Source organism: Macadamia integrifolia, chromosome 5, assembly GCF_013358625.1.
Source record: "Macadamia integrifolia cultivar HAES 741 chromosome 5, SCU_Mint_v3, whole genome shotgun sequence".
Lineage (NCBI taxonomy): Eukaryota > Viridiplantae > Streptophyta > Magnoliopsida > Proteales > Proteaceae > Macadamia > Macadamia integrifolia.
In genome coordinates this window covers 32263794-32274101 of record NC_056561.1, presented here as the reverse complement: position 1 = coordinate 32274101, position 10308 = coordinate 32263794, and the positions used below count along the sequence as shown (strand labels likewise).

General features: G+C 37.9%; 1 protein-coding gene across 1 annotated transcript; it reads left to right on the top strand.

The window, feature by feature from the left end:
- The first annotated feature begins 5849 nt into the window (after nucleotides 1–5849).
- Nucleotides 5850–8648, top strand: LOC122078608 (G-type lectin S-receptor-like serine/threonine-protein kinase At2g19130). Its single transcript, XM_042644662.1, has one exon. It carries the CDS (start codon nucleotides 5877–5879, stop codon nucleotides 8442–8444), a length of 2568 nt encoding a protein of 855 aa, XP_042500596.1. The 5' UTR covers nucleotides 5850–5876; the 3' UTR covers nucleotides 8445–8648.
- Nucleotides 8649–10308: the final 1660 nt, after the last annotated feature.

Genomic DNA, 10308 nt, shown 5'->3' with positions numbered 1-10308 from the left:
TTTAACTATGATTTAAAAAAAAAAAAAAAACGAGATTTTTCTTTCTAGTCAATATCAATTAGATTGGAAAAATGGCAGTATAACGTAACAACTAGTATTAAAAGTTGGTCACCTTCCAAAATCAAGTAGAGAGAAAATGAGAACAGAATAAGGGGCCCAAAAAAAAAAAGTGGAAAACATAGAATTCTTTGTAATTTGTATAACCACTTCACTAACCTCTTTGAGGAAACACTTAGGCTCCGTTTGGTATGAACATAAACGATGTTTCGTGTCAAAAACGAAAATTTCAGTTTCTGTGTCAAAACGCCGTTTTTAAACGAAAAGATGGTGTTTGGTGAATCTATTTCTGGAACAGTTTCATAACGAAAAAATTGTGATTGTAGTGTTTGGTAAAACTTGTTTCAGAAACCCCTGTTCTTAGAAGCATACAATTAAATGGGTCTTTCAATCTCCTTGTATCCTAATCTTCCATCCATTATCATATGATATTTATCAAGGATGAAGAAAGACTCATTAGGGATGGGGCTTATACAACAAATTGATCAACAGAAATTTCCAATAACACTATCATCATGGTAACCCAATCAGTAACAATTTCAATGGTAAAAATAATGTGAACACAGAAGCAATCGGCTGCTGCCGATAGTTTCAGTAAAAGGAAAGGAAAGAAAGATAAAAAGATTCAGCCACATGGGGAATCGATATCAAATTTGAATCCAAGCCAAAATTAATGGAAAAGGAAGGGAGAAGGATTTATTTAATCAGTATCGGATTGCCTGATCCACTGTAGGATAAGATTATACCAAATCCATTACATTTTTCACTTGAATAAGCCCCAGTCAATCCATGAAATGTTGTCTATGACAGTATGGTCATCAAGATGCATCAGTTTAGAAAGTATGCCTTTCAGCTGTATTAGAGGAATTACAACATATATGCACTTACAAAGGGAGCAAAGAAAATGACTCTCTCCAACTAAAATAGCCATTAACACATGTAATAGGTAGAAACTGATAAGTAAAAAAATGGTATAGCTGACATCAGATCTAAATTCAAGACACTAGACATTCTACAGATCAAACATCAGAAAATTTAAGGAAAAAATATATGGACGATTAAATACTTGATATTGGAATTATAAAGAAGAAAATCAACCCAACAGAGGCTCAATACTACACAGTTGTGTACTTTCACAGCCCACACGCATCGTCCCTTAATGGTCCCTGAAGAAATAGAGAAACAAGAGAGAAAGAGACGAGAAGGGGAAGTGTGCGCAAGTTAATATATTCCACTTTTAAGCACAACAAGAGAGCAGAGAGAGAAAGGGAGAAGAGAAGCTTAGACCTTTATATGAACAACCTCAGAACAAACCCTAACCATAGCAAATTAGGTTGAAAATGGCATCCTATCACCCCCAATTTGAAATTCTTCTAGAATTTTAAGTTCCAAATCTCAATCATACTTCAAACCTAAAGCCGATGAACAGAAATCTGATGAACGACGAAGAACAGGGGCGGCAGCGTCGTCTCTCCTCTCTACCAGAAATCAAGTTTTTCTACTTATAGGAAAAAAAAAAATCAAGGCAAGATGAGGTTGAAGAACAAAGAAGCGGGTAGAAGGAAAAGATGAAGCTGTGGGGCTGGTGGCATCACCTGTTGTGAAAAGAACTAGGGGCTTCAGCGGTGTGGTGTCTTCTCTCCTCTCTGCGCAATAGTAGGGTGGTGTTGAGAGAGAGGTGAAAGACTATCGGGAACGATTTGCCAAAAAAGTTCTTTTTTTTCTAAGTTGGAACGAAACTGGAATGACCGAACGAGGATTTGTTGTTCCGTCATTTTCCGTTGCTATAGTTTTTTTTTTTCTTCACTTTTTGTTTAAAATAAAAAACCGTTTTTCACCACAAACGTACCAAACATTAGATTTTTAGATTTCATTTTTTCACTCTATTAGAACAAAAAAACTCTAGAAACGTTTCAAAAAAAGGATATCAAACGCAGTCTTTTAGACTAACGACATCAAAGAAATCACAAAGGAATCTCTCTCTCTCTCTCTCTCTCTCTCTCTCTCTCTCATAAACTCAAAAGGAAATGGTAATTTGGGGATCAAATCTAGAGATTTTGGATTTGCAATTCCGAGTTAAAAATCCTTAATCAAATTGATCGATGCAAATCGAAATTAAAAATGCTCGCTTTTGATTTCAAAATATCTGGAATGACCGATTCAATTTTTTTTTTTTTTTATTAGATTCTCAAAAGTCACAAATTTCTCCGACTTATGTCTTTCAAGGGTTGTCTTAAATGATTATGAAAAATTGTACAAAAAAAATCAAACAATGTGTCTCTCTCTCTCTCTCTCTCTCTCTCTCTCTCTCTCTCTCTCTCTCTCTCTCTTTTAGAAAGCAGTTACAGGTGACAAGTCTTGGAGAGGTGTGAACAATTGGGAAATAACTCTTCCCCATTGGCTATTTGATTAAGTTTGAATGAGAGAATTTTATTGATAACTAATTAACTAAATAAGAGTTTTATTATATAAAAACTCTTTATTTATATTTGATTCAAAAGAAATAAATAAATAAATATGATTTAACTTGTCATTTAATTATATATATGTATATTTTTTTAACCACTCGAGCTAACTGGTTCTCCCTAAAACACGTTGAGGGATAGCAATTGATTGAACATCTACGGGTAAAACACTATTTTGATGTAAACAACGAGAGCTGACACCAAATAAAGGCAAACTTTGAATACTAAATATAACCCCAAAATAGTGGTCAAGGGCAACCGGTGAGCTTTTTTTTTTTCTTTGGGATCAATGGCCGGTCCTATCATGGTTCTACAGAAGGAAATAAAATAGTATTTCCTCTCAATATAGTGTCTATGATCACATGGGATTGACTATATAAAACCATTTGAATGGTTGCCTCACGAAAGTCTCGTAACCATGGTCTTGCACCGTTGCACGGTAGTCGTCAACGAAATAAAGTAATCCTTCATTAAGAGAATTAAAAATATGATTCTCTTAGGGTCTAGGCCTCTGGTCAATAAAGAATCCAACTATTCATTTTCCATGGATAAGTATATACATATATATATATATATATGTTGGTGTATGATGTCTTGTATTCCGTCGCAGTTTAATCCAGGGAGTACTGGTGCAGCACCTAGACAGCCAGGACGGCGGTCCCGCTAGCCGGTTAGCGGGCCGTGGGGGTTGCAAGGGGGGCAGGAGGCCCCCCTGCACAGCAGGGGGTGTAGGGGGCGCAGCCCCCCGCTCGAATTTTTTTATTTGAGGGCAATTGTAGTTTAATCCGGATTAGGTTGGCAATTGTAATTTGATCCGGATTAGGGTTTTTTCCGCTATATATTTGTAGCGAGGGTTTCTTTCTCTGAAATGCAAGCAATACGGAGAGGTGTGAGGAAGAGCGTTGTAACCCTATTCTCCATTGATAGTGAAGCAGGATCTCATCTCACCGGGGACGTAGGCAACCTTGCCGAACCTCGTAAAATCTGTGTGCATTGTTTGTTTTGTTTTTCCATTATCTTCTGCATCGTTTTAGGGTTGCGTTTCTACAATATATATATATTTGCTTATTTCCATGGATAAGTATCTTATTTTTGGATATTAGAATAATTAATTACGTCTTTGAAACTTTGATACACAGCATATCCAACATCTTGCAGTCCCAATTGTTCATGGTTTTTAGGTAATAGGTTAAGATCGATCAGGGTCATGGTTCCATTCTTATTAAGAGTGTCAATTTGGAATTGAAATCGAAGTCAATAATTTAAAATTCAAGTTGAATCGAACCAAAGCAAAATCGGTTCAATTTCATATTCAAAGGTGAAATCATTTTATTAGAATTTAGTCAATCTAAATTGTAGTTAGTAGTATAGTGTTAAGGTTTCTCTGAAATCCACTTGTTCAGAAAGGAAAGTTCTATACAAAACATTCCAATTTACAGTTCGTTCCAATATGGTAAAGGAAAGAACCAATTGAGCAATTGAGTTCTCAAAAATAAAGGCATAAAGCATCATTAAGTTATAAGGAAATTTGGGACATTTGTTGAATAATCATCCTTACGAATCCAAGTGATTAAATATACATGGTTAACGTTAAACTATCTAAGTTCTTTGATTCTCCTTAAAATAAGATACTATAGAGCCTTCGTCTTTTTTTTTTCCCCTCTTGTGGATTGTGTATTTATCCAATTCAAATCTATATTAGTAGTTGGAGCCTCAATTCTATATATTTATGGAATGCATCTCTCTCTTTCCCTCATGGTGAAAAGACTCCCTACCCTCCTTTGTCTCCTCTACATGTGTCTTGTAGTCTGCCACCATTCTTGAAATGGACAGCATGCAAGCCTATCCCTTCCCCATTATTTATAGGTGAAGTGTCTCTCTCAATGATAGAATTTAAACCAAATCAAAACCTAAACCAAATTGAATCAAGTTGGTTCATTTTTTATTTTAAAAATGTGTTCTTATTTACGGTTTAGTTTCTAAATTTTGTATCTTAAACCAAATCAATTGACACCTTTTCTTTTTTTTTTTCTTGTCATGATGATGATATAATCTATTAGGAAACCCAAGGGGGTAGCACAGTTGATGAACAACGAATTTGGTACAAGTCGTAAACTTGAATGTCCTAAGTTTGACTCTCACTAGGCACACTTTGGGCCACTCACACTAGAGTGTTTAGTGCTCTTCACTGCTTTTAGTTAAAGTTGAAGCCGAACGCATGGATACCTGTCGTTAGCTAAAAAAAAAAAAAGATATAATTTATTAGGATTGGAGATCATTACCTGATCGTGTGATTACTGCACCAGTGTGAAGACCAACTAGGGGAGACAAACATGCATCCAACAAAGGGATAGAGATGGTCTTTTTACCATCCCTTGTATCACGGCATAGTAGATCTTTTTCCCTATTGATATATCATTTGTAAAAGCGATCATCACTTTTAAAAAAAAAATAATAATAAAATAAATAAATAAATAAAAATAATGATCGTTTGTCTTTCAAGAGTTTTGACTCAAGACTTCCAGAGTTGTACGCAGGACCAAGAAAGGCGCTTGGGCTACTCCCTGATTCTTGATAACCTATGTTTATTGTATAGGTGTAATGAGTATTGGATGACTTGAAATCCCTTGAGATGCGTGTTTAGATGTTCTCAACCGACCGATGCTTATCACACCTAAGCCTCATTCAAAGTTCAAAGTTTAAAGTTTGTTTATAATAAAATAATAAAAAAAAATTAGGATGAGGAAATTTTTTCAGGAAAATTACATGATTACCCATTTTTGGGTTTCACTTTACAAAATTACCCACAAAAAGTTTGGTTAACAAAAATACCCAAAATTAGGTTTGAGTTTACAAAACTACCCACCCAAAGTTTTAGTTAACAAAAATACCCAAAATTAGGTTTGGGTTTACAAAACTACCCAAAATAATGATTCTTAATCTTCCACATATAATCATGTATTTTTTTATGATTAAAACTTTGAGTAGGTAGTTTTGTAAACCCAAACTCAATTTTAGGTATTTTTGTTAACTTAAACTTTAAGTGGGTAATTTTGTAAAGGGAAACCTAATTTTGTGTAATTTTGTTAACTGAAACTTTTGATGGATAATTTTGTTAAGAGAAACCCAGAAGTGGGTAATCATGTAATTTTCCCTTTTTTTCGACTGTGGGCATATTTATTAAAAAAAAACAATAATAATAATAATAAAGAAGAAGAAGAAGAAGTGGGTAATTATGTAGTTTTCCTAATTTTTTCCGACCGTGGGCATGTTTATTAAAAAAAAAAAGAAAACAATAATAATAATAATAATAATAGAGAAGAAGAAGAGAAGAAGAAGAAGAAGAGTGCAATTATGGGTGAGAGAAACAGGGAATTGTGCTTCTTTTGTGTCTTGTTTCTCTGCTTTTTCTTCGACGCTAGTCGTCCCTCTGTCGGAGCTAGAGTCCTCTCGGTTGGTGAATCTATTTCTGTGAATCAGACTATAATCTCTCAAGGAGATGGGAACTTCGAATTGGGTTTCTTCATGCCGTTAGGTTACTCTCAGGACTACTGCTTCTACGACTGCTACATTGGTATCTGGTACAGAAAGATACCGGAGAGGACCGTCGTTTGGGTGGCAAACAGAGATGAACACCTCTCTGATGAGTATTCCTCGGAACTGAAGCTCTTAGAGGATGGGAATTTAGTCATTCTCGGCCCATCCAAAACCATTATCTGGTCCACAAACTTGACCCCAACAACCTCGAATTCTACCGAGGCAGCACTTCTTGACTCTGGAAATCTCGTTTTGAGAAATGTCTCAAATTCCTCTCATTTGATCTGGGAGAGCTTTGATCACCCAACGGATACTTGGTTGCCGGGTGGAAAGATTGGGCTGAACAAATTCACAAATACATCACAGCGCCTCATTTCAAGGAAGAGTGATTTATGGGATCCCTCGCCAGGGATTTTCTCTCTAGAGCTAGACCCTGCTGGAAGCAATCAATTATTTATATTGCGGAATGGGTCTGTTACGTACAGGACGAACTGGACTTGGAGCAGTCATATTTTCAGATTAGCTCCTGATATGGGAAGTGACTATATCTACAATTTCACCTACAATTTCGCCTATATTTCGAACCAGAAGGTGAATTATGTAACTTATTATTTATCTAATTCATCTTTGATCTCTAGATTCGTCTTAGATGATTCGGGACAGATCCATTTATTTACTTGGCTGGATAGTGTCGGTTGGACTTTATTTTGGGGTCGATCGGGTGAGACATGCGCGGTTTTTAATCTTTGCGGGGCTTTTGGAATCTGCAATCAGCAAGCCGTAAGTGCTGATTGCCAGTGTTTGAAAGGTTTCAGTCCATATTACACAACAGACTACCCATCACCTACAGATTGGTCTGCTGGGTGCTTAAGGAATATCCCACTACAGTGTGTGGATGACTCTTCTGTTAATGGGAAGAAAGATGGGTACTTCAAGATGTCCAAAATGAAATTGCCCGCAAATCCGCAATCTGTGGCGGTTGGGAGTTCCCAGGACTGTGAAGTGGCTTGCTTGAACAGTTGCTCTTGTAATGCTTATGCATATGATGGTAACTGCTCTTTCTGGGAAGGAAAACTCTTGAATCTGGAACAACTCTCAAATGGATGCACTGGTGGACAAGAGCTATATCTCAAGCTTGCCATCTCTGAACTGATGAGTTCGACTTCTGGGGGTACCTCTGAATTTACGAATTCGAGTTCTGGGGGTACCTCTGAACTTACGAATTCGATTTCTGGGGGTAACAAAAAGGGATCACCTGTAGGTGCTATCGCAGGTGCTGTTTCAGGGGTTGTAGCTCTCCTGGGTCTTCTAGTGGTGCTAATGTGGACAAGGCAGAGGAGGAATTTAGTTGGACCTTCGGAGGCAGTTGAAGGTTATTTGGTTCCATTTTCATACAAAGATTTAAAATTTGCAACCAAAAGCTTCTCCGAAAAGCTTGGGAGAGGAGGCTTTGGTTCTGTTTTTAAGGGAACATTGTTTCAATCCACTGTTGTAGCGGTGAAAAAACTTGAAGGCCTAAGTCAAGGAGAGAAGCAGTTCCGAACTGAAGTAAGCACGATTGGGATGATTCAACATGTAAATCTCGTTCGACTTCGTGGCTTTTGCTGCGAAGGAACTAAAAGGTTGCTGGTCTATGATTTTATGCCCAAGGGCTCTTTAGATTCCCATTTGTTTCATAAAAAAAATGACTCAGAAGTTTTAGATTGGAAAACGAGATACCAAATTGCACTGGGGACAGCTAAAGGATTATCTTATCTGCATGAGAAGTGTAGAGAATGCATCATACACTGTGACATCAAACCCGAGAACATTCTTTTAGATGCTGAATTCTGTCCCAAGGTGGCTGATTTTGGCCTGGCAAAGTTTCTTGGTCGGGATTTCAGTCGGGGGGTTCTGACTACCATGAGGGGGACAATAGGATACCTCGCACCAGAGTGGATTTCGGGTGTGGCCATCACTGCAAAGGCAGATGTTTATAGCTACGGTATGATGCTTTTCGAGCTTATATCCGGGAGGAGAAACTCTGATCAATCTGTTAGTGCAAAGGTTGGGTTTTTTCCTATCTGGGCAGCAAGAAAAATCAATGAAGATGGAGAAATCCTCAGCCTTTTGGATGATAGGCTAGAAGGTAATGTTGATCTTGCAGAACTACACAGAGCTTGTAAAGTTGCTTCTTGGTGCATCCAAGATGATGAAGTTTATAGACCATCAATGGGTCTAGTAGTTCAGATTCTTGAGGGGATAGTGGAGGTCGGCACACCTCCCATTCCTAGAAGACTCGAAGGTCTTGTGGCGAACGACTTCTCTGAGCCTTTCTCAAACCATATTTTGCAAGTACAGAGTCCCACCTCCGGTACTTCATCTGAAGCCATGAGCACTCTGTGATCTTGATATTTCTTGACATGAAGTTGCTGAAATTAAGTTTTATTTCCTTTGGTTAGCTCAAAATATGTTATTTCTAGCACAAGAAGCCCAACCCATGTGTAACTATATCCTCAGACTTTTGCATATGCTTTATATTGATCATCATCTTATTATTGACTGTCCTATTAACAATATAGGTTGAAATCTTCTGTTTGCCAGGTCTCACCAACTGAGATATTTAAGCTCTCTTCACAGAATTGTCCTCAATTAATATTTCATGCCATTTTTGAGATGCAAGATGGGCAGCTTTACTTATTTTTAACCATACTCTTGTTTAATTGGGTTTTAATTATGGATTTTGGGGTAGTAGGACATAAACAAGAGGCAAAGGCAAGGGGCTTTCAACAAGGAGGATTTGGGGCAATGGAGATGGGATTCACAGAGCTAATCGTATGGACAATTTTTGGTGATTTGAGAGATAGTTTGATAAACAGCACTGAGTTCCATGACCTTAGAAGTGTTTTTTCTTTTCTTTTTGTTGGAGGATTTCTTGACTCCGGAAATTTCGTTTTGAGACGTGTCAAATTCCTCTAATTTGATCTGGGAGAGCTTTGATCACCCAACGGACTCTTGGTTGCCTGGTGGAAAGCTTAGGCTGAATAAACACACCAATAAAACACAGCCCTTAACTTCATGGAAGAGTTCAGAGGATCCTACTCTAGGGCTCTTCTCTATGGAGCTAGACCCTGCTGGAGCCAGTCAGATTTTAATGTTGTGGAATGGGTCTGTTACATACGGATTGGGACTTGGAATGGACCATCAATGGGTCTGGTAGTTCAGATACTTGAGGGTATAGTGGAGGTTAGCACACCTTCCATTCCTAGAAGGCTCCAAGCTCTAGTGGAGAATGACCATGAGAGCATAGTTTTCTTCCCTGAGCCTTCTTCAGACTAGATTTCGCAAGCATGGAGTCTCACCTCCGGGACTTCTTGTTAGGAGCACCACGTCATCTAGAAACTCCTTCACTTGAAGTTGCTGATATGGAGAAGGAATTCTAAGCTGTTTGCACGTACATTCAGGTAAGAAAACAAAGTTGTTAAGTTTGTTTCGAATTCTTGATATGTTTTGAAGATTGACCCGCTCTGATATATTTTGGTGGCTACCCGAATGGAAAGTTTTCTGAGATCTGTAATGGAAGCAGAGGGGTTGGGCTGATAGGCCCCCGCTGTATAGTTTGACCATATCGACTGTGACCCAATGGGTCGACCCGCAACTTGGAGTATATAATGTATTGTTGACTTGTTGAGAAAAATCATTGTATTTTGGGGGTTTTTCAAGCTATGGTTTCAGGGTGAGATCTGTAATGGAAGCAGAGGGGTTGGGCTGATAGGCCCCCGCTGTATAGTTTGACCAGATCGACTGTGACCCAATGGGTCGACCCGCAACTTGGAGTATATAATGTATTGTTGACTTGTTGAGAAAAATCATTGTATTTTGGGGGTTTTTCAAGCTATGGTTTCAGGGTGAGATCTGTAATGGAAGCAGAGGGGTTGGGCTGATAGGCCCCCGCTGTATAGTTTGACCAGATCGACTGTGACCCAATGGGTCGACCCGCAACTTGGAGTATATAATGTATTGTTGACTTGTTGAGAAAAATCATTGTATTTTGGGGGTTTTTCAAGCTATGGTTTCAGGGTGAGTTTTCTCACCCTAAAATTAATTTGTATTATTATTATTTGTTTGATATGTTGTCCAATGTTATATCACTGTCGGAAAACTAGGTTTTGACTTAGGTGAGTCACGGGAGTTGAGTAAAAAAAAATGACAAAACCTAGCCAAGAGTCGCGAAGGCTCATTCAATATGAAAAAAAAAAAAAAAAAAAAA

Excerpts from the sequence above, each read along its gene's own strand:
- LOC122078608 (XM_042644662.1), top strand. The coding sequence starts at position 5,877 with ATGGGTGAGAGAAACAGGGAATTGTGCTTCTTTTGTGTCTTGTTTCTC.